This window comes from Gracilinanus agilis, chromosome 3 (assembly GCF_016433145.1).
Source record: "Gracilinanus agilis isolate LMUSP501 chromosome 3, AgileGrace, whole genome shotgun sequence".
NCBI classification, from domain to species: Eukaryota; Metazoa; Chordata; class Mammalia; order Didelphimorphia; family Didelphidae; genus Gracilinanus; species Gracilinanus agilis.
In genome coordinates, this window is record NC_058132.1 from 110968155 (window position 1) to 110993788 (window position 25634).

Below are 25634 nucleotides of genomic sequence, written 5' to 3' on the forward strand. Positions count from 1 at the left end.
CTAATCAGGACCTAACTATATATTCTGCTGGTTAAGAAATACTTATTCAATAACAAACAAAAGTAAAATAATTAGGATTACCACTCACCAGTACAAACCCTTTTTTGACACCTATGATTTGGTTAGTGCCACATTAAAAATCTTCCATTTCACATGCCAACACCTAAGGCAAAGTGCTGAATTAAAAAAAAAATAACTTCAACTCTTCTCAAGGGTAGGAGCCACATCTTTGTCAAATATATATATATATATCCTATGAGAATTGATATTTCTGTTGGATCATGCCTAGCTTGTGGTGGTACTGCTGTCTGAGTTGGCACTATCAACAGAACAAAAGGTTCTTTTCTCTTTCAAAATTAAGGTTTTCTCTTTGTGGGTTATTTTCAGAATCAGAGAATTTTTAGAGTCTGAGGGGACCTTGCAGGATGTCTTGTCAATCTGTCCTGTAAAAAGGATTCTCTCTCCAACAAATGGTGATCTACCCTTCTTTAAAGACCCCAAGGGAGGCAGAACTCAAAACCTCCAAAGACACCTCTTTCGACTCTGGGACAGCTCATATTGGATGGCTTTTATATTGTTTCAATCTGCCTAGTTCTATCTTCCTACTTCTATCTCACTGGAAAGGATTAGATTTGTTCTGTTTGACCCCAGAAGGCAGAACTAGGAATATTTGATGGAATCATCCTGACTTTCTATGTTGAATATACACTATGCAACTTCCTGTGTAACTTTTATGTTCCAACCAAATTAGCCTACTAGCCAAATTGAAAACGAATTGAAGCAGTAGACAAAGTGCTAGGTCTGAAGTCAGGAAGACCTAAATTCAAAACAAGCCTCAAATCTTACAGGCTGTATAATCCTGGTTTAACTTCTGATTGCCTCAGTTTCCTCATCTGCAAAATGGGGATAATAATAGCACCTACTTCTCAGGGTTGTTATATGGATCAAATGAGATGATATTTTTTAATTGCTTAGTAGAGTGCTTGGCACCTAGTAGCTGCTTAATAAATGATAGTTCCCTTCTTCCTCTTCCTTTTTTACTATTTGCTATTCCTTGTATAGCATGTTCCATGTCCCACTTCTCTGTCTTTACTACAAGCTGTCACCCATGCCTACAATGTTCTACCTCTCTACTACTGCCTGGAGCCCCTAAATCCCTACCTGGCTCAACCCAAGCATCACCTTCTCTGATACCTACAGTGGTGAGAACATCTCTCCCCACTGCATCCAACCCATAACTGTAACTTCCACTGCATTTATTTTACATTATTTCCTTCATTTATTTAAATATGAACCTCTGACTTCCCTCTACTAGAGTGTAAGCTCTCTGAGATCAGTCAGGGATTGTCTTCATGCTTATATTTGTATCTCCACAGATCTGCCACACGGCTGATTATTAATAGACTTTTGTTGACTGATTAAAGCTGCACAGGGGTAGGTTTCAAGTCAATATAAGGAAAAACTTCCTAACAATTAGAGATATCCCAAAGTGAAAATGAGTTGCTTTGAGAAGACAATGAGCTCCCTCCTCTCATAAGAAGTCTTTACACTGGATGACCACTTATCAGGGATATCGTAGAAAGGATTTTTATTCTAGTATTAGTTGAGCCAGATGGCTTCTGAGGGGCCCCCTCAAACTCTGTAATAATGTGAATCATTTGGCACAAATGGGTGTAATCCCCAATTGGCTGCTAAAAGATGAGCCTAACAGCTGTTGGTCAGATTAACTTAAAACTTACAATTTTGTCACACAGTGAAGTCATTCTATTTCTATCAAGAATGAGAAGAGTAATGGAAAATGATTGAAATTCTATCCGCCCATTGGGGGGGGGAATAAGTTTATTATAGGAAGTAATGATACCATCAGGCCAGATCCTAGAGCACCCTCCATTACCCATGATTCATGCTAATCACTTTATTTCTCACTAACCTTTTGCTTCTGATGACTCTGCAAAAATGAAATACTAATCAAGCTGGGACTGAGGATACCTCCATGTTTTTTGATAAAACTGAGAATACCTTCCCAAACCATGGGACCATGGGATGGTGTTTGTTGGTTGTGTGGGCTAGGGTTAGACTCAGAGATTTAAAATAGGGCTCGGAGTTTTGTTACTATGACTTCCCTTTCCTATTCTCTCAAAGATGGGATAGGACAGGTGGATAAGCCTGTCCAGTGAGACCAGCACACACTCTGGGCAAGGGAGATGATTAGATTCTCTCAGATAAAAATGACAATTGTTTCCCATATTTCAAACCATCTCAATAGGAATTATTTTAGGACTTCCTTTTATTTGAGAGACTGGAGATAAAGCAATTCTGGGGCTCTTGTTCCTTGGTATTTAGCTAACATTATGATCAAAATATTCTTGAAAACCCAAATATTGGGTCCATTTATGGCCCAGAAGTTCCTACCATAGCTCCACTTAAAGAAGCCCCATCACGGCAGTTATTTTCTCATAAAAAAAAACCTTATCATTCCTTGTCAGTCAGGAAAATGCTTCAGCAAGACTACCTAGCCCTGATGTCATTTGTTTTTTCAAGGAAACCAAAGCAAGAAACACTCAAATATAATAGTTTGCATGGGAGAATAGGTAATAAATATTATTGGAGGATAGTTAATGAAATCACCTTATCTGTATGTCAACATGTGTCCAAACATATAGAATATGGCTATGATATTTTTTCCCACTAAAGTATTCGCCAGCCTCCTCAGCATATAGCATGGAACTGATTTTGGATCCCTGAAGGCTTTGCCAATACAACATAAGCCCTGTCAGGTCCTATCCTAGAGGCTTAAGTTCCAAGTATGAACCTGGCAGTGGATTGTGGGTTTGCTGTCCAAGGATGAGTTTGGGTCAGAAAGGCTCATCATTACAAGTCTGGCTACCACTCTGATGAATTTCGAAAGAGCCCTGATGCAGCTGTAGCAACCTATAAAGACTTGTCTCAATCTAAATGGAGGGAATAATGAACCTTTTTTGGCAAATAGTTAATATGTATATACACGAAGGCAGCTGTGTGGCTTAGTGGATTGAAAGTCATATCTAGAGATGGGAGGATTTGGGTTAAAAAGTGTCTGGCCTCAGACACTTTCTAGCTGTGTGATCTTGGGCAAGTCACTTAACCCCCATTGCCTAATCCTTATGGCTCTTCTAACTTGGAACCAACACACAGTATTGATCCTAAGATGGAAGGTAAGGGTTTAATATAAATATATATATAATTCATATATATTTATTCATATAAATATATTTAATATATAACATAGAAAATAATTAATATAGACATGTGTTTATATGTGTATATCTTATGTGTATATATTTAATATATGCACATATATATGTATGTATACAAACACACATAGAAAAGCACTTAGATGGTGCAGTGGATAGTGTCGACCCTGGAGTCAGGAGGATCTGAGTTCAAATCTGATCTCAGGCATTTACTAGCTGTGTGACTCTAAGCAAATTGCTTACCCCTGTTTGCCTCAGATTCCTCATCTGTAAAATGAGATGGAGAAAGAAATGACAAACCAGTCTGGTATTTTTCCAAAGAAAATTTCAAATGAAGAGTAAGGCAAGACTAACTAAACAACAACAAAGAGAGATAATTTGAGATGGACATGTTAAAAGAAAGAGATGGAGAAATAGACAAGTAGAAATACATTTATATTTTATATATCTACATACACACACACATATATACATATATATTCGGAGAGAGAGTGAGATGGAGACAGAGGCAAAGATAGAGGCAAAGGCTGAGACAGACAGACAAACGAACATGGGCTCCTTCTCAAAGCCTCAGTCATCGTGGTATCTATCACTATGGGAACAGAGGATCATAAATTCAGACCTGGGAGGGCCCTAAGAAGTGCTCTTTTTACTGGCCTTTGCTGCCTTTTACAAATGAGACAAAAGTCTAGACCCCATAAGAGGACTTATTTTATTTAATCCCTTTCTACTCACAGATAGGTCTATCCATATTCATGACTCCAATAAACAAACATAGGAAGGGTTTTAAGTTAAAGAAAGCAAAATTTTCTTTTTTAAAAAGTGATCTCATACTTAATGATCCTCTATATTTGAGAAGATGCAGTGGTTTGCAGAAGTGATTTCATCAGCATAGAGAACTCGTGGAGAGAAAATCCATACTGATGAAGACAGCAATTTATCTAAAACTTCCCAATCTCAAAAAAAAAAAAGGTGGGTTGGGGGACTTAAACTTTAGGAGACTTTTCCTTTTGTCACACAGCTAGTTTGTGCCAGAGGTAAGACTTGAATCCAAGGCTTCCTAGATTCCAAATCCAGCCCTTTGTACACAGTTAACTTCATGTAACAAGAGCCACATTTCTCTTTAAACAAAGATTAGAGATTTTTAAAAATTTAAAATGCTCACGGGAAGAGCTTCTCTGGCTATCTGTATTAGAACCAACATATTCATCTGAAACATCCGAACCAGAAAAGCTTTCTCTTTCTTCTTCTCCTTTTTTATATGGTGATGCCAGAAATAGTTCAACTTGGCTCGTTTTAGAATGTCTCTTTTTCCCGGGAAGTGACTCATTGGTGATCTGAAAATTCTCTTCTCTTGTAGCTCCATATGCATAGTCACTAGTCCCACTGTCATTGAAATTATCCTTAATTTCATTTTTTCCTATTTCAGAGGACATATGAAATGGTGAGATTTCAGGAATATGTGTTCTACTTTCAGAAACCTGAGGCCTTCCTTCCTCCCTGACATTTGCTTTGTCTTCAATGATCTCCTGGCTTTCTGGTTTCAAAACCTCACCCTTAACCTTTGTCTTAACATCTCTTTGGCTCCCTGAATCCAAATGGGACATTTTTCTGGACAGTCTTTCCTGCTCTGATGGTAAGGCTTTAGTCCTGAGGGTTTCCTTTTCTAATTCCCCTGTGGGCAAAGATGTAGAGAGTTCTCTAAGGATTTTCTTGAAACCTATGTCAAATGCGCTTTCAACTACTGACGGAGCCAAAGATTTTTCTATTGTTTCCTTGATTTTTTCAAGGAAGTCTGACTGCTGAATTTCAGAAGCAGCAGTTTGATGGGGAAGGGCTGATCCATCTATCAACTCAGACTGAGAGTTCTTTATTACATTATTTCCCTGTTTCAAAAAAGAGCTTTTGGAGGATTCTTTAAGGAGTTTCTCTGTGTTGATATGGAACTCTTTGAGCTTGGCTTTAGACTGAATGATAGTTTTTGTCACAGTTTCTGATATTTCCTGGGGTAATTCTTTGGAGTCCTGGCAACTAGTAGTGACAGGTTGAGTAAGAGGTTGGCCCAGATAAGATGAATCAGGACTACTTTCTGAACATAAAATCAATGCTTCTTCTCCAGGTTCTTCTAGGCTCATGTCAATGGGTTGGGAACTTTTTTCATCTGGAGTCACCAATTCTCTTGCCATGCAAACTGAAGAGTTTATCTGGTTATGTGTTATTGCCACTCCTTCAGGGAATTCTGGCTGCCCCTCTCTAGAAACTTCCTTCTTTCTAGGGGAATTCAATTCATCTTCTTGAGCTTCCTTGTGAAGCCTCTTTAAAGCAATATTCAAATTGTTCAACTCAGTTTTAGGGAGAATTGTTTTTTCTATAGTCTCTGAAATTTCCCTCTGAGGAGGATCTTGCTTGTCTTGGAGGGCAGCATAAGTTGAGTGGAAAGTAGACATCTTTTGGGAAGAGTTGGCTGCCTCTCTAGATTCCTTCTTTATAAGGTCAGCAGTCTGATATAATGAAGGGGAAAGAGCAGGAACTCCCTGGAATAGTTTCTCTTGATTTATTTCATAATCACCACTTTTTACTTTGGGAGGGACCACAGTATTATTTGAGGCATCTTCTACCTCTCCAAGAGGTATCCCTACTTCCCACTTATAAAATGAATTGTTACAACTCCGCTCCATCACTTTTTCAAAAAACGTTCTTTGCTTTGACAAAGATCTAGTCCTGGTGGAAACAGTTTCTGACTTGACTTGATTGGAAGAATCTGGAAGCTCAGGTTGTTCCTTGAGTACTTTCTCTGAACTGGATATATGTGGTTTATATTTAACTTCTGGTGAATCTAGGATGTTGGTCATGCTTGTCTTTGGGTCCTGTTGCAGAGACTCACCCCTTTCCTTGAAGTCAGTCAAGTCTGTCTCCTGGAGATGTATTCTATTTTCAGAAAAATTTGGCTCATTCCCATTTCCTGAACTACCCTTGTCATGCACAGGCTGACGTGATAATGATGAAGCTCTCTCAAGTAGTTTCTTTAAACTTCTGTTAAAATGGTCTTGGTATTTTTTAGGTGAAACATTTGTTTTCACTACTGACTCCTTCACTTCTTCCCTTGAGATATGATCTTCCTTGTGCTTTGGAGAGATCAACAAGTCTAGATGCTCATCCACATTTTCCTTTGATGGGACATTTTTTGCCAATTGAATAGACTCTACTGGTGATTTCACTGGAAATGTAGCTTCATCTGAGAGTGTCTGTGGAATTAGCTTTGAATCCCACTTCCCTATTTCCTCTCCATGTAATGCTTTGTTTTGTCTTAAAAGGTCCAGTTCTGCCAAGGCACTTTCTTCTGTTAGCTCAGCTTCATCAAACTCCTTGTGTTTCTGATTATTTAAAGGCAAGGAATTTTTACTACTTGGATGAATGTTGTTGTTCGTACTATCTGAATGAGTTCCCATGTCCCAAAAGTTTCTCAAAGTCTGAAACTGTAAAGGATTGTTAACTTGCTTTGGGAAGTTTTCATTCATTCTTTCCTTCAAGGACCAAATCTTAAAATTAGGGTTTGCTTGGGCTACAGGAGATCTGCCATTTTCTAAGCAGGAGTAGACTTCATTATTTCTATGAGGATCATGTTTTGATGTTGGAAAAGTCATCTTTGTTTTGGACTTCAAGTTACTTGTCACAGGAAGATTGACAGATTCTTTCTGAAATGAAGGTATTTTACCTGGTTGGTCCATCGAGGTATACCTTTGGGATGTTCCCATTATTTTGGGCCTGAACTCTTCATGTTTAGATGAGGAATAAAATCTAGGGCCATGAGATGTCTGGTCATTCTTATTTAGGTCTACTCTTTTGGCAATAATCTGGCCATACTCATTTTGATCTTCAGTCAAATTTCCCACAGACAAATCCACTGACTTCCTAGGCCAAGTGGCTAATGGAGGCACTTGTACTTTGTTTCCTGCTGAATTGGAACTCTTATCAGTCAGTTTAGCTGTCTGCCCTTCTCCTTCCCAGAAGGATATCCGATCACTTACTCTTTTATATTTCTTCCTTTGCAATTGGCTTACAGGTAGATGACTGGCTTCTTGTTGCTGCAATCCCTCTGGCTTTTTGCAAGGAGCAGATAGCTCATCTTGATTGGGAAAATTAGATTCTTTGCTTCTAAATCCCTCACTGGCAACAAGAGTTGGTGACTTGGTATTCTCTTCCTCTAGTGGAAATGACAGATGATCATCTTTTTTCACTTTTCTACTTTTGGCTTCCATGTTATGCTTTAATTTGGGTTCTCGAATATTCTCAAAATAGTCAATAGCCGTCTTTGAGTTTCCTCTATTTTTTCCATTAATAAAGAACTTAGTTTTTTCTTTGTATGAGGAATCCTCTGTGTTGGATGACACTTGACATTCTGCATTTAATCTTTTGAAAACATTTAAGGGACTGTCAGTGTTTAAGAAATGTGTTTCTTTCCCCTCATTTAGATTTTTTGTGTCTTGAATAGGAATAGTCCTTTTACTTCCTTGATTTTGACTTTTGAATGGTTGTGATGGCTTTTCTTTCTCTTTACCAACTTGTTTAGGTAAAACACCACCATTTGATTTCCTGAAATCTTTGCCACTATCCTTACCATTTTCAAAAGATAACGGGTCTCCCTTTACCCAAAATGGATGACTATTTTCTATAGTCTTTATTTCACCTTGCATGAATATTGGAGACTTTAAGGCATTTTGCTGGGGGATGGCATTTTCTACATCCATAGTGTTATTATTCTGCCATTTGGAGCCTGATTTTCCTTTAGACTGAATCTCTTGGGGATGGAGAAAGGATGGTATTTTGGCATCAGGATCAGAACTTCTGTTAAACCAGTCTAAGACTTTAGAGATGGATTTGTCAGTCGCTTTCGTCATCTCAGTGGCTCTTTGATCATACTGAGAAGAGGTCTTAGCGTTTAGAGCCTTGAAATCAATATGCTTACCTTGCTGATGATCTGCAGAATGATTGAGATCTTGTACCTGAGGTAATTCAGGTTCAACCCAATGTGGACTCTCATCTGTAATATAAAAATGCTTTTCTAAATTAAAAAAGAGCAAACAATTTAACTGATAATAAGCCTTGGCTAAGATATGTTCTTCAAAGATTCGGGCACAATGAAGCTCTTTTTTTCACCTGGAGATCTGTATTTGTACTGTCACTACTGTCAGTAATATTGGGAGACAAGGGGGGAAAGAGTGGCAAAACACATTAGAAGGCTATTAAAACAGTACAGGCAGCAAATAAATTCCTACCAATCCTTCAAATTCCAATTCACAACTACTAATTTTTGTTGTTCTACAGTCATTTCAGTCATGCCTAACTCTTTGTAAGCCCATTTGAGGTTTTCTTGGCAGAGATTCTGGAGCAGCTTGTCATTTTCTTCTCTAGTTCATTTTATAGATGAGGAAACTGAGACAAGTAGGGTTAAGTGACTTGCCTAGGGTCATACAGCTAGCAATTGTCTGAGGTCCCATTCGACCACAGATATGAGTCCAGATCTTTATACACTGTGCCACTTAGCTGCCCTACAACTGCTAATAGGTAGGCTAGTAATAGCCTTCCCTCCCCCCCTCAGATTTCACAAAGTTCTTTGTTCGAGCCTTCATGGATCTAACATGTACCATTCTGTGTATAGTTATTTGTCTGTGTATCACATTCCTAACTAGATCATAAGCTCTAGGAGGGTAGGAACTGCATCTTACCTATATTCTTCATTTCCCCAACATAGTGTACTGCATCCAATTGGCTCTTAATAAATGTTCGTTTAATTGAACTGGATAAATTTTTATTAAACTGAATACTTCTTCAATTATTTAAGTGATACCAGATGTTGGAGAAACTGGCTGCCTATCAATGTCAGTGTATTCCAAAATGTCCCAAAAAGAAAGGAATGAGGAACAATGGCTAGAAAATACTACAACATCTGAGCTGCTCAACAGATAGAACTCTCTCCTTCTACTCTAAGTACTTCCTACAAAGGATACAGGGAACAAAGAAGCTAAATGCCTGACACAATGAAGAACACAATGGGCAAAATGTTCCCTACCCATTTCCTGCTGCCAATGAGCCAACAGCTATGAGGCTAGAATGGCACAAGACTGAGTATACTATGAGACAAAGGTGACTGACCAAGTTATTTTTGATAAATCAAATAATTTAAATAGAAATGCTGATTAAGAAATATTATCATGGTTGGTTTGTTTTTAAAGAGACGAATCTACCAGTAAAAGCACTAAATGCTTCTTATCTCTCTCAGATCGCCACAATCACCACGCAGATGAAGAGGTAGAAGTTGTCTGGGAATGGGCCCAGCATGCTTACCATAAGCACAGAAACTCGTGCTTAAAACACAGAGGGATCCAGCAGCAGCAGAAAAGCTTTTACAGATTATCTTCCCCCAAAGAAACAAGGTGCTGATAAAAATGCAGATGGGTCACCTGAAGCAACTCACAAACATACTGGAGCTGTTTCTCTGTATTTTTATATTGGGGAAATCTGACAGAGATCTTATTATACCTCAAATCTATAGCAGCTAGGTGCCATAGTGGATAGAGCTCTGAGTCTGGAGTCAGGAAGACTCCTCTTCCCAAGTTCAAATCTGGCCTCAGACACATAGTAGCTGCATTGCCCTAGGCAAGTCACTTATCCCTGCTTGCCTTAGTTTCCTCATCTGTAAAATAAACTGGAGAAGGAATTGGCAAACCACTTCAGTATAGATATAGATATAGACATAGACAGTAATCCCAAGATACTGGTGGAACTGTGAACAGATCCAACCATTTTGGAGAGCAATCAAGAAAATCCCAAATGGGTTCATGAAAAGTTGGGCATCACTGAACAATGACTTGAGTATTACTTACTATTATATAAATCAAGAGTTTATCATACATGTCAAGTTGGTACAAAGCTGTGCAAAATTCTTTTGATAAGTTTGAAGCAAAATCTCATGCTGGAAAGGACTCCAAGGACATTCATTCCAACCTGTACCTAAACAGGAATCCCATCTATATCGTCACCAATAAGTGGTCACACATTAGTTTCCTCATCTGCAAAAAGAGGACAATAATACACCTACCTTCCAGGGCTATTATGAGGATAAAGTGGGATAATATTTGTAAAGCACTCTGTAAATCTTAAAGAGGTATATAAATGCTACTGTTATTCTTACTATTATTATTTTAATTTTTTACTTATTTGTTCGTTACATTTAAATACCCAATTAATTCCCTTCCACCTCTCATCCTCCCATTAGAGAAGGCATCATTTGACAGAAAGATATATGTGCATATAAAACTATGTATGACTTATTTCTATTTATCAGTTTTCCCTGGAGGTGGACATGCACAAGTCATTCTTCAAACAATATTTCTGTTGCTGTATATAATGTTCTCTTGGTTCTACTCATTTTACTCTTCATAATTTTATATAGGTCTTTCTGTGTTTTTTTCCCAAAATTAACCTGTTCATCATTTCTTATCAAGAAGTAGTATTCCATCTCAAACATATACCACAATTTATTCAGCCATTCCACAATTGATGGACATCCTTTCAGTTTCCAGTTCTTTGCCCCAGCAAAGAGAACTGCCATAAATATTTTAGAACATACATTTTTTCCCATTTTTCCTTGGTCTCCTTAGGAAATAAACCTAATAGTGGTATTGCTGGGTCAAAAGTTATACACAATTTCATAACTCTTTTGTTTATTTGCTTTTTTAAAAGGAGAAGTTAAATAACATAATTTAATTGCTATGTGGTAACTTTTTTCTGATTAGAAGAAAGCTGTCACATCACTAGATATAGACATCATCCTTATTTTGCCCCAAAAGGAGAAAGAGTAGAAAATGAGAATAGGGGAGAAGTGAGGAAGGAATTGAGATGGGGCAGGGGGGAATGTTTGGAGTTTCCTCTGAAGGCCTGGTTACTTCAGGAGAGTTCAGTATGACCAAACTATATTCAATTAACAAAGATCCCAGAAATTTTAAAAGCAACTTATTGAGCCATTCAGAAAGTAGGACAATAGACTAGGCCTAGGGTTTTTCAGGGGCAGATAGGTGGTGCAGTGAATAGAGTACCGGATTTGGAGTCAGGAAGACCTGAGTTCACATCAAACCTCAGACATTTTCTAGTTGTGTGATTCTGGAGAAGTCGCTTAATCCTGTTTGCCTCAGTTTTCCCATCTATAAAATGAGTTGGAGAAGGAAATGGCAAACTATTGCAGGATTTTTGCAAAGAAAACTCCAAACGAGGAGTTGGACACAACTCTACAATAATAACAACTGGGGTTTTTCAAAGCCTAGAAGAATTATAGAAGAGAAGGTGGGAAAGGTTTTCTTGGGAGTAGAAAGGGAGGCTTTAGTCAAAATTTAGCTTAGATAAACATTATGTGAAAAGTTTAAGTTTAGGAAGGACAGAATGGTTTTGGCTTTTGCTGCTACTAAGCCACCATATCTTGGTTCTGCCCCCAAAAGTTTAAGTTTGGGGAGCAAGGGATTTATTTTGTACCTCAGAATTTATGTCTTGAAATTTTATTCTGTGTTATATCTACTTTATTTAAAAAACCAAGGTAGTACTTTAGTTAAATAAATACTGCATGCTATTATTTTACTGGAGTTCATTTTTTGTAGAAAAACACAACTGCATGGCTCATTTGTGGTACATCTGATTCTCTTAGATCCTAGAATCCTTCCATCTCTAACATTCTATGATTCCATCTGTGTAGTTTTATCCCTCTTCACAGAACATGCCCATCAACCTGTTAACTGGTACAATACCAGGTCGTAACTATTAGAACTGCAGACATAGTCCCAGAAGGAAGCAATCAGCTTTTTTTTAGGGCCAACTTTGCAATTCTAAAACTCATATAATATATATAAAGCTTGATACATTCTAGTTAACAGTTAAATTTCTTACCAGCAGGGTTTTTGCATAATTCTGATTCAAGGCTCAACTGTTTTGATGATGCCTTTTTGGACTCTTTGTTAGAGGACAAGTTCTCACTGGAAGATAATCCTTGGGTTAAAGTCTCTGAATGAGGATCGGTTTTCTGATCATAAGTGTTTGCAGTTGATGGGCTAATTCCATTACTCTGATAAGAGTCAGAGGTTGGTCTCTGTTGGGTTGGTTTTCTGAATTTGGAAAACACAGGTTTGTTTGGAAATTCCTGAAAGTCACCTGAATTTTCCATTCCATTCCTAGATATATCAGCCTCCAAAAGGCCAAACTCTCCTACTTCCCTGCCTTGGTTCAATTCAGGACCCTGAGAAACTTCTTCCTTTACTGCTGAAAATCTCACATGTTTTAATGGCTCCAATGGGTTCTGGGAAGATTCATTTTCTATGGAATCATCCTCAGAATTTCCCTCTTGAATGATGAGTTTGGATGGCAGGTTTTTGCTTTTGGGTTCCAAGGTGTGATTAAAACGGACGCTCTCTGAATCCGTGCTGCTGGAGCTGGAATTCCGTTTCAGGATCCCTCGAGGGGCGCTTCTGCTACTCAGGGAATCTGTTCTTTGGGCCAGTTTAGGATGAGACTGGTTGTCTTCTGGCTGTTGATCAGATGTATTTTTATAAATCAATTTCCTGGCTTTGGGAATTGGTGGTTTTATAGGGGATCCACCCACAGATCCTAGAACAGCTGGTTGTGGTTCCTCTAATCTTTCTTCTGGAACGTACGGGGTAGATTTGTTTTCCTTTAAATGAAACAATGCATCTGAAAATTAAGCATAAACATGGCAAAGTGCCTGGTGAGTGAAAGAAGCAGCATTTTAACTGTAAGGTATCTGGGGAAAAGTGACACACATGTCAGATTTATAGATAAGGCACAAGCCCAAGTTTAAGGCTAAACTACCTGCAAAAATTCATGTGATTTTAAATAATAGCATCTCTATAGGAATCAAAGATTTAGAGCCAAAAGGGACTAGACTGATCATCTAATCTAATGCCCTCATTTTACAGTTTAGGAAATGAGCCCAGAGAGACCAAGCAATTTGTCAAAGGTCATACAACTGGTAAACAGAGAGTGGGGACTAAAACCCAGGTCCTCTGATAATGTCCAATGCCTATTCTAGCACACCCCACATCCTCTGAGAAAGAGGAAGATGAGGGGTAGCTAGGTGATACAGTAGATAAGAGTATAAGGGCTGGAATTGGGAGGACTTGGGTCAAAACTGGCCTCAGACACTTTCTAGCTATATGACCTTGGGTAAATCACTTAACCCTGTTTGCCTAACCAGGTTGTTACTAAGACAGAAAGTAAAGGTGTTAAAAAAAAAAAGAGGAAGACAAGTTTGTCCCCCAATCCCCTCTATAACTTGTTCCACCCTCAAATGTATCTTTTCTCCAAACTTATTAAGGGCAACAGTTTCTGCTGAGGAAGTTGCCAAATCCAGGTCTACAACCTCAGAGTGATTCTCAGTTCTTCCTAAACCTCTTACGCATCAGTTACTAAGAAACATTCATTCCACCTCAACAATATTTCTTGCATCCATCTCCTGTTCTCCACTCACACAGAAAACTCTCTAGTTCAAGCCCTTATTTCCTCTTGCCTAGGCTATTGCAGCAGCTTCATAACTAGTCTCCCTGAATCTAGTCTCTTCCTCTCTCTAATCTACTGTTACCCAGTGGCCAAAATAATATTTCTACAATACAGGGGGCAGCTGGGTGACTCAGAGCATTGAGAGTCAGGCCCAGAGATGGGAGATCCTGGGTTCAAATATGGCCTCAGATACTTCCTAGCTGTGTGGCCTTGGGCAAGTCACTTAACCTCTATTGTCTAGCCCTTACCACTCCTCTACCTTGGAGCCAATACTTAGTGTTGATTCCGAGATGGAAGGAAAGGGTTTTGTTGTTTTGTTTTAATACAGATCTGGCTATGCAACATTTTTCCTTCAATAATATTTAGGGGCTTCCTCCTGCCTCTAAAATAAGTGTAAAATTCTCATACTGAACTGTCTGCTGACCCTGCAATCTCGCATCTTTAACTGGATGCACAGTAGACATCTTAAGCATTATCTCTCAACCTCCACATCCGAGCTGTGGACAACACCTGCCAATTTCATTTTAGCAACATCTCTGGGATATGGTCCCTTCTCTCCTCCATCACTGCTACCACCATGGTACAGGCTCTCATCACCTAGACTATTGCAATAACTTGCTGGGAGAACTGCCTGTCACAAGTCTCTCCCCATTCCAGCCACTAAAGTGATTTACCTAAAGCACAGGTCCAATCTTGTCACATACACTCCTACTCAATAATTACAGATGCCTCCCTAGTGCTTCCAAGAACAAACACAAAATCCTGTTTGGCTTTCAGACCTGGTCATAACCTAGCTCCCTCTTCCTTTTCCAGCCTTTCTACACCTTGCTTTCTTCCCAGTCCTCTGACCCAGTGATCCTGGCTTCCTGGCCATTGTATAGATGGGACACTCCACCTCTCGGCTCTAGGCATTTCCTCTGGCAGTCCTTGTCCATTACTGAAATGCTCTGAAGGCCCAGATAAAATCCCTTCCCAGACTCCTCTTAATTCTAATTTATCCTGCTTATAGTTTCCTCTGTTTGTTTATTGAAGAGCACTAAAGAACTTCTGTTTATGAGGGCTTTATCTATTGACATTTACTGCTTTAGAAGTTAAAATGTCTTTGAATTTATTATTAAAGTAGTTTTGATCTCAAGCATCCCCTGATTGGGTTGTGGTGGTCCCTAGACTACACTTTGAGATCTGTTCATTTAGAACATTGGTCAGGTGCCACCACCTATATACAGCCTTTCTTGACCTCTTTCCTTTTTGCTACTATTTTACATTTCTATGTCTATCTTATATGACCATGGTAGAATTAAAGCTGCTTTTTTTTAAGGGTAACTTACTTTATTTTTTTTTAATTTTTATTTAATTTGTTAATTTCTAACATTTCTCCATGGTTATAGGATTCATGTTCTAAGCTCTCCCACCCCCTCCTACAGCTGAGGCACAATTCCACTGGGTTTTACATATGTCATTGATCAAGGCCATTTTCCATATTATTGATATTTGCATTAGGGTGTTCATTTTGTGTCAATATCCCTAATTATATCCCCAATCCACCCACTTGATCAGGCAGTTGTTTTTATTCTGTGTTTCTGATTCCACAGTCCTAGACTTAAAGCTTCTTGAGAAAAGAATTGTTTTGTTGTAAATTCTGATTAACAGCCCATTGTAATGGCACATGCCTATAATCTCTGCTATGAGGAGAGTGTGAAGCTGTTGGATTTTTTGAGCTCAACATTTGAATTATTGTAAAACTAAAGCTGATCACACAAAACCTAGAACCAATTTAGTAAGCCTCCAGGAGATGGAAAGGGGGAAAAGGAAGTTACCAGACTGCCTACAGATTGGCCCAGGTCAAAATTTCCCAAATCAACAGTAGGATTGTCTTGGAGCTTGTGTTTCTTTTATGAGATGATAGGGATGAACTGGGGAACCTTCTAGCCCTTGGATTCCAGTTTCTAGACTATAGAAGGCAGTCATAAGAGGAAAGGGGAATACAAATATGTGCACAATTAATCAATGAGCCTGATCACCTTTGAATGATTCAGTTGATTATTATCAGTTAAGACATCATAAAACTATTTTGAGGCAGTATTTTCTACAGAAATTAAATCATCCTACCTTCCCCTGCACCTCTCATTGTCCACTGCCAAACTGAGGTTAGTGGGAAGAAAAAATTAATCACCAGTTCATGTATGGAAGTAAGGAGGAGCAATGAGTGAGACAGAGAAACAGAGAGTACCCACCATTAGGGACAAGATCAAGAGTAGACCTACTTCAGGTCAGGGAACTAGGTACTGAGAGCAGATCTAGAAAAGCATGAAGAATCTAAATTCTCTTTTGGAAGTCATTTTTGCAAAAGGAATTCTGAGAAGATCCCTTAGTCCACAGAGCACAAGCATAAAAATAGCCAGTCCAGGGGGCAGCTGGGTAGCTCAGTGGAGTGAGAGTCAGGCCTAGAGACAGGAGGTCCTAGGTTCAAACCCGGCCTCAGCCACTTCCCAGCTGTGTGACCCTGGGCAAGTCACTTGACCCCCATTGCCCACCCTTACCAATCTTCCACCTATGAGACAATACACCAAAGTACAAGGGTTTTAAAAAAAAATAGCCAGTCCATAAAAATAATATTTACCCTCTTTTGAAGTCTGATGTAAGCCAGTTTGTCCATTTTCTGATGGTTCATTTGGGATTTGAAAAGATAAGTTATCCTCTGGCAACATGGAACCATTAAATGGATTCTTCCTTAGCTGAGGAAAAATATTGTTTATTAAACTTGTTTTCAAAGTAACTTAACTGAAACTTACTGTCAGCAAATGCATCTTATATCCAAAGGCATTCAATACTTTAGCAATTCTAATAAACTCACTGATTCCTAGGATGGTTAGGAAATAAGCATGCTGGTTAATCAAGTATCTCAGTTAATGAAGAGCTATAAAATATAATTCACAGAAAATATCAATTTTCAAAGAATATTGGAATCCTATAAAGTACAATTAATGCTTCAATCATAGGGCTTTTTCCACTAGATGAGACATTAGAAATAATAATACCCTTTAACATCACTAAAATTTCCCCACAACAACCCCATGAGGTAGTGTGTATAATTATCATCCCAGTTTAAGAGCTAAAGAAAATAGGTTTAGTCAGGTTAATTAATTATGCCAAGGCCACAGTATTAGTTAGAACCTGAACCCAGGTCTTGTAACACATATGTCCTTGTTCCATTTGGTATGAAGTCTCTTATTAAATTTATCTAAAACCAAAACAAATGTAATCCCACCTTTCTCTTATCATTCTGAAATTGCTAAAGGGTCCTGATTATTCTGAGATTGCTATAGTAGGACCCTAGGATCACCACCATGAATATGAACGATCACCACAGTGGGACAGACCAAAGATTTAGTCAAGAAAGAGGGAGTACAGAGACAATGCCAGCTTTGGGGGAGTTTCAGTGTGTGATTTTATAAATCAGAAGTTCCTCTTATGAAGCAAAGTCTGATAAAGACTTAAAAGAACAATATAGTAGAAAGAAGGATGGGAAATTAAATTTACATGGAACAAATATGATATTTTCCCTCTTGAGACAGAGAAACTGGCCTAAATAGTCTTGAATAAAAAATGAAAAGCAGATTTTCTTCTTTGTGGATTGAGTAGACAAACCATTCATCCAATATAGGGAGAAGAAGGTCTTTTTCTTGCACAAAATAATAACAGTTAATACTATTTATATAGTATTTATATAACATTTATTAAATATTTTTATATAATACATTTATTATATATATATTATATAACATTTATATAGCACTTTAAAGTTTACAAAATGCTTTGCATCTATTTTCTCATCACCATAACCCATGAGGTAAGTACTAAGGATTGTTATTCTCATTTTAGAGATGAAGAAACTAAGTTTCTGAGATTACGTGTCTTATTCAAAGTCATAAAGATGATGTCTATATGGGATTTGAACAAAGACCTTCTTGACTTCAAGTTTAACGCTCTATAAATTATTCCACACTGCCTCTCTAAAAATTAAGTATTCAACTATACCTTTCACTGTATACATTTTTGTTTCATTGGGTTTTGGTAAAGTGAGAAGCAATGTTCATCCCAAATGACTTTTTGTTTTAAAAGACTGAATTCAGTCTACCTTTGTAGGAGACATAGATGACTTCCTTGGATTTTCCTGGGCTTTATCAGATATATAAGGAGCTGGATTCAATATAACCGTCCTGCAATAAATAAATTAAAAAAAACCATTTATTCAGAGAATGAAACATTAATGTAAAGAAAGCATGGACCCAAGTGAGAGACAGAGTCAGAGAGGATTTGTATGTGGGTGTGTGATCTAAATTCAATGTGGAGACAGTAGCAGTTAAAGGATACTGAGAAATCAAAAAGTGACAGGAAATCAGGGCTTAGAAAAAACTGTCCAATTGGAACCAGCATCAGTTATTAGTGTCACTGCAAAAGGGCAGCATGAGATCGGATGGGACAGACTTTTTAAAGATCCTAGAGTCCAAGGCAGATTGTAAAATTTCAAGCACATGATGTACATGTAATTGAAAAAAATAAGTAAAACAAAATAAAAGGACATGGATCAAAAAAAATTCTAAAAGATTGTGATGGAGAATTTTCAAGGAGTAGAATGTAACAGTTGAACCATGGGAGAAATGTCTTTGAAGAGGAACTGAAAAGAAAGTAACCAAGACAGAGCAGATCAAAACCCAGATAAGCCACCTGGCAGAAGGACAGAGGAAAGGGCAGACCTGAGAAGTTATCTGCAGGAAAAGCCAGTGGGACTGGTTGACTGATTAGAACACATAAAATAACGTGGTGAAAGGACCTTTCAATCCAGACAAGGGCTTACATATTATATACCTGAGTCTGGGTAAATGCCTCCTTGGAGGTACAGGAGAGATAAGGAGGGATGAGGCAGGGCTGTGAGGATCAGATTGGCTTCTCACTCCTTCTTAGAGGGAGTGCTGGGGTGCTGTAGTTACCTTAGGGAAATGAGTAAAAGGCAATCTACCTATTTTAGATTAAACTCAAATTTAGTTCCTATTAAGGAACAGAATAGACCCTGGGGTAAGGCAGGACCAAGGAAGCCTGGTAATAGATAATCTCAGCGAATGGGCAGGCAAATCCAAGAATCTAGCTCCTTGCTTGGTGGGAAAGATGAGATCATGGGCATAGGATTAAAGTCACTTTCCCTCTCTGGCTTTAGTTTTCTCTTCTATAAACTGAAGAGGGTCAAATAGATAATCTATGAGTTAGTTCCCTTCCTGTTTGAAATCCTAGGATTCTAGCCTGAGGGAGGAGGGTAAAACTACTTGCACATTAGCCATATGTCAGCCAGAAGAAAAAGAGATGCTGACAGGTGAGCCACACAACTGGGGAACAATTTTTGGTTCCAAGCTAATGCTACTGGGTTCTGCTTCTAAGACCTCTATGTGACCCCAGCTTTTTTCAGTTATCTTCCCCCACCCCAACTTCCTCCTCCACCCTTCTGAGACCATCAAGACCACAAAACAAACCAGCTTCTGGGAAGCAATTCCTGTCTTTTTATCCCTCTTCTGGGGCTTCAGCCTCCTCCCCCTTCATCCCCAACTCCCTTTAGGCCACTGGGGCAGCGCCAGAGGCATTTTATGTCTCTCTCCGACTTCACTGTTTGCAAGACCATAAAATGGCACCAGTATTTCTCTAGTAAACAAAATAATTATGGTTCCTAGTATTCAGAATCACTGAAGAGAGAAAAGAACATGGGAATGGCCAATCATTGAAATCTCATGAACATACAGAATTGATTAAATTGAAATTGGATTTGGGGACATATCTATGTGTGGAGAGGGGCAAAGTTTGGGAAATAGCGATGGTTACCTAAAACTCTCACTTTCTACTTAATTGGAAAAATTGTTTGCCTATTGTGGCCCCCTTTAGAATGTTAGCTCCTGAAAGGCTGTGATCTTGTAGGCGCTTAATAAATGCTTGTTGGATGACTGGAAAAAGTTATTATTTCAGTCACTCAATCAGTTATTCACTAAGTATTTATTAAGTATCTACTATATGTCAGGCACTTTCTTAAGCAATAGGTTTACAAAGAAAGGTAAACAGGGTAGTTAAGTGGCTCAGTGGCTAGATAACCAAGCCTAGAGACAGGAGGTCCTGAGTTCAAATGTGACCTCAGATACTTCCTAGCTGTGTAACCCTGTGCAAGTCACTTAACCTCAGTTGCCTAGCCCTTACTCATCTTCTGCCTTGTAACTGACACCTAGAATTAGATGTCCATTTGTTACTATGTTTGTTAACCCTTTATCTCTTAGTGTGATAAACTCCACTTAAAACTGATTAAAGTCTCATTCTTGTTAAATAAAAAAAGAATTGATTCTAAGACAAAAAGGTAAGGGTTTAAAAAATAAATAAAGGCAAACTCAAATGCCAAGTACATGGCAAATCTTAACTTTAGCCAACTCTAGAATTCAAGGCTTTAACTTTTGTTTCCCTTGTGAACTAAAATGAGAGCTTATTTATCTTTTTATAGAGTAAATTCAGTTTAACTCAGCTTCTACCCACCAAAAAAAAAAAAGATTAGTTGTGTTTGATTTTACAGAAGAGGACAGATCTAAGAAGAATAGCAAATATAATGAATCACAGAATTGAGATGCAAAAACTATTAGTTTGGAATGACTGGCCAAATCTAATATGATGAAATTAATAATGGGGAAAAAGCAAAGTCTTTTACTAAAGTTAAAAAAAGTCAAACTATATGAATGCATGGGGCAAGGTATGGCTAAAACGTAATGAATGTTTGTATTTTTAGAAATCTAAGAGCTAAAATGGCAGAGTAAAGAATGCTTTGAGCTTGGTCAAACCTACCTCCAAACAACCACTCTCAAAAAAAGCCTTGAAAACAATTCTGGAGCAGCAGAACCAACAAAAAGACAGTGTGAAACAGTGTTTTAGCATAAAGCAAAATGAAAGAACAGTAGGAGGGACCCGTCTCACTCAGGTAAGAGCGGAGAGCAATACTATACATGCTGAACCTGGAGGAGTTGGAAGTGAAAAAAGCAGAGCCCCGTCTAGTTCTCTGTACTCAGAGGAGAGGACCCAGCCTGATCCCACACAGGAATATTCTAAACAAAGAGAGGCAAGTGGTCCACTTGAAGTGAACAATACAAGTTCAGAACATTACTCTCTCCACTCCAGGAATAGAGCTAACCTTCAACATATATGCAAGGCCATGAAAAAGCCCTGAAAAATGAGTAAAAGACAAAGAAAAGCCCTGAACTTAGAAAGTTATTTTAGTGACAAGGAAGGCCAAACTTTTTTTTTTAAATCTGTGATTTTTGTGGACCTCAAATTCAATATTACTAAACAACAGCAGCCTCTAAAATGTTAATTCTATCTCAAGTACTTTGGGGGGAAGAAATGTGACCCATCTCTCCTGACTTCTTATGAGGTCAGAGGAGAAGAGAACCAAAGTCCCTAGTCCCAAGTTTGGGTATTAGTTCAGTAAGCTGGACAGATTTCAGGGAATCTATAAACTTGTGGGGAGGGGTTATTATGGCTTTATTTTCACTAATTTCTAAGTGAAATTGTTCATTTCTTTCATTTATGACTTTATAAAAATCCTACCATTTCAAGAATAGACTTCACCAAAATGCCAAAGAGGTTACAGAACAGGTTAAAACTTCTGGTCTATATCCTTTTTTTAAAGGGTGAAAAGAGAGAGGAATCATGATGAATTCATAGACCTACTTTGTGTCAGGAATTTCCAGCTAGTAAATGCTCAAGACTAGATTTGAACTCAGGTCTTCCTGATTTCAGGCAGTTAGGTGGTGTAGAAGATAGAGTCCTGTGGCTGGAATTAGGAAGACATGAGTTCAAATCCAGTCTTGGGCCTTTACTATCTGGATGACCCAGTACAAGTCCCTTAACTTTTGTCTTCCTCAATTTCCTCATCTGTAAAATGAATTGGAGAAGGAAATGGAAAACCACTCTAATATTTTTACCAAGAAAACCTTAATGAGGTCTGAAGAGTTCAGCATGATTGAACAATTTACTGACTCCAGGCCCAGTGTTCTGTGTACTATGGCTCTACCTAGCTGCCTCTAAGAAGAGGGACCAAACTGGGCAGATGGGAGATAATTTCACCTAATATCCCAATTTTGCTTAGTTTCTCCATAGGGACTAAATGTCAGAGCTAGGATATGAATCCAGTTATTCTGTCTACTATTTTCATGGAGACCCAGAATTTCAGTGCTGGAAGGGATCTCAGATATATTCTAGTCCAACCCATAATTAAAATTAATTTATTCTATAATACACTTGACAAATAGTCATTCAGCCTCTGTTTAAATACTTCCAAATCAGGAGAAAGCTATTCACCTACTCCCTGGTGTAACCTATACCATGGATAGCTCCAATTTCTTTCTATCAAGTCTAAATTTGTCTTTTTGTAACTTCCCTTCCTTGCTGCTACTGGTTCCCCTCTCTGGTGCCATACTGAGCAAGCTGAATCCTTCTTCTAAGGTAATAAATGGCCCATTGCCTACCTGAAGCAACCCTCATGTCCCCTATCTAAGTCTTCTCTCAGCTAAGTATTTACAGGTCCTTCCTTTCACAACTTCTCCTCAAGGGGTGATTAGGTAGCACTGTGGGTAAAAGTAGCCCAAGATCACTCTAGCTTTTGGGACTCATACCACCTAGGGCAGCTAGATGGCATACTACATAGAATGCCTGGCCTGGAATTAGGAATTAAGTGCAAATCCAGCCTCAGATGCTTACTAGCTGTGTGAACCTAGGCAAGTCACTTAACCCTCTTTGCCTCAGTTTCCTCATCTATAAAATAAGCTGGAGAAAGAAATGGCAATCTATACTAGGATCTTTGCCTAAAAAACCTCAGATAGGGTCTTGAATACTCAGATACAACCAAATGACTAAACAACATTACTATTAGAATTCATATTGAGTTCACAATCCTCTAAACCCTCAGATCTTCTTAGGGCAAACTACTGTCTAGACCATAGCTCTTTCCACTATACTACATGGTTGCTTAACAAACAGGAAATATTCTAGTACTTATTATTCAGAAAAATTAACTGAAAAGAAAATTTTCTACTTATTCTTTAAAGCCCCCAAAGTTTTGCATCAGAAATAGGGTTTGGACTTATGAAGCCCCTATAAAGCTCCCAAATGGGGATGAGGGTTGGAGACTGGCCTTGTGAGGCCCCTTTAAAGATAAGACTAAGGGATGGTTTTTGGATTTGTGAGGTCTCTTTAAAGCTGCTAAATGGGGATGATGGATGGGAGTTGGACTTGTGAGATCCCTTTAAAGGTGCCAAATGGGGATGGGGGACAGAGATTGAATTTTGAGGTCCCTTCCATATTTAATTAAATGACTCCATGAACTGAAATGCTACTTCTTCCCTGAAGCATTCACTGATTTCCCTAGCTGCCAAAGGTGTTGTTTGTAGTACACTAATGCATCTATCATATAATAATGTAAAAAATAGTTATCTGTGTTCCTAGCTTATTCTCCCCTTCTAGTCTAAGAGTTGTATGAAGGCTAGGCCTATTCCTTGATTAAATTTTATATCTTTCTCAGTACTCAGCAAAGCCCCCTGCACATAACAGGTGTTTAACAAATATTTATTGAATGAAAGGAATGGAATTGAAAAATGTGGCATTTTTCAGCTGTGCCTTGAACTGGGCTAAGCCCTGGGAATACAAACAGAAATGGGACACAGCAGTTCCTGCTCAAAAAACACTCATGTTCTGATTGGAAAGGAAAATATGAAAGAATGAATGAAGAAAGAGTGGTAAACTATTTCAGTTTCATTTCATGGTCTCTCTAATTATGTTGCCATCAAGAGATCTGGTTACTTAGGGAGGCAGCATCTGTACCATGAATGCCTTACCTAGTATATTAAACTAATTTTTCTGAATCTAGACTAGAATTATCCACAAGTCTAAACTGGATTATTATTCATCTGGAAGTAGGATATCCACTCCATTAATGATGAACTTCCCATACCTTACTGCCAATTTCCTGGCCAAATCTTAAGACGTTCTCTCTCCATATGAAGTATTTGGAATATTCTTAATTTTTTAGTTTACTCTTTAAAGGGAATACCCCATAGGACTCCCCTGCTTTGCATTTGAGGTAACATGTAAGAAGAAAATGAGGAACTATACTATTTTAATCATGAGGATCTTAAATAGACCTGGCAGTGAGAATTCTAAATTCTCACTTTGCTGCTGTACATAGGACCCTATCTCTCTACTCCTCTACTCAGACGGTGTAAGCAAAGATGACTTCATGCTGTCAGGTGGACTTCGAAAGGTTCAGAATTAGTTGTGCCTCTTTGAATAAACATTTGGCAAGATTCAATTCTCCAGGGGCCAAAGCCCCACATGACAGATATTCATTGGGTCCAGTAACAGGAAGAAATGTGTCAAGGAGCTTTTTGGGAAGAGCCCCCAAGCTTATAATTTCCATTTTCTACCTGTGGAATGGATCATCGTCTCAGTCTCAACTCCCAACTTTTGGCTAAGAAAATATTGACAGATAATGAGTCATTCTATTAAAATTCACTCTATTCAAAGGTAAACTTCCCCAAATACACTTCACACGCCCAGTTTACAAAGGTTAAAGTTTATGTGAGAAAGTATCATAGGAATTTAATACCAGGTAAATTGTCAAATTAGTTTCTGAGAGGAAAAGGAGGAAGTGAGACAAACTTTACAGTTCTGAGGGATTACCCACCCACACAAAATATTTACAGGTGCCTGGCCTTTTAATGAGCTGTGTCATGAACTCATAGACTGAGTCCAGATGGCCCTTGCAGGTTATCTCATCCACTTCCCTCACTTTTTTTTGCAAGTGAGGAAACCAAGGTTTGGAAAAGCAAAGTGGCTTGCCAAGGCCACCCAGGTGGCAGGTGGCAGAGTTGAGGCTTTAATCCAGATGGCTCTGACTACAAATATCCATGACTCTTTCTTCTAGGTCAAGGCCTTCCCTACTAAGCTATGTTTTACTCAGGTTATAATAAATACGTGACATCTCAGAATTATATGGCTCCTATTTTTTTCCAAGGCCTTCTAAATGGTTCACATGTAAAATTTTATTTACTCTCCTAACATCTTGGTGAATCAACTCAGGCAGGCCATCAACCCCAACTTACTGATAAGACACTGAGTAAATGGATGCCTGAAGTGATCTGGTGACTGAGACAGAGTCAAGATGAATATCGTGACTATATCTGAATTATGTGCAGATAAAAGAACTGGAAGAGGTCCAAGATTTTGGAATGTGGAGATCACCTAGTCCAGATCACTCACTGAAGCCTGGAAAAAAGAAATGACTTGTCAAAAGCCACCAGACAGTAAAGTAGTAGAGATGGGATTCAATTGCTCATCTTTTTTTCTACTACCCCATGTGCTTTCCTCCTCAACCTGTTGCAGAGAAGCTCAATGGAAAGAAAGGCAAAAGGATTCCAGACTATTCCTTTCCCCAATCACCAAAGTAATAAAGATGCAGAGTCCTTGTGTTCCCAGAAGCCAGGAGCATGCCTTTATATACAGCACCTGCTTAATAAAAGTTTACTGAAGAGAATTGAGAAATTCAACTCTGTGGGCTCTCGTTCATCTTGATAAGAGGAGGGAAGAGGTAGGTAATCTTAAAGTTACTTATAGATGACTTTAGAATTCACTATGTATAGCACATTCTAAAATGTTTATATATGGCATATATATATATAAACACACACATATATATATATGCATTTGTGTATCTATACATGCACACATTTATGTTTATATCCATATATAACAGAGGAGCAGGAATTAGTGAAG

The 25634-nt window shown here is 38.4% G+C and overlaps 1 protein-coding gene across 2 annotated transcripts in view; it reads right to left on the reverse strand.

The window, feature by feature from the left end:
* SYTL2 (synaptotagmin like 2) overlaps positions 1-25634 on the reverse strand; it is a 105719-nt gene that overhangs the window by 35060 nt on the left and 45025 nt on the right. Inside the window, exons 4-7 of one of the 2 annotated variants that reach the window (XM_044668199.1) lie at positions 17929-18010; positions 16411-16525; positions 12168-12965; positions 8200-8274 (exon numbers count right to left, since the gene is read on the reverse strand). In XM_044668199.1, the coding sequence (XP_044524134.1) occupies positions 8200-8274; positions 12168-12965; positions 16411-16525; positions 17929-18010 (1070 nt within the window). The remainder of the gene's footprint in view (positions 1-8199; positions 8275-12167; positions 12966-16410; positions 16526-17928; positions 18011-25634) is intronic. The other variant, XM_044668200.1, reaches the window with a different exon arrangement.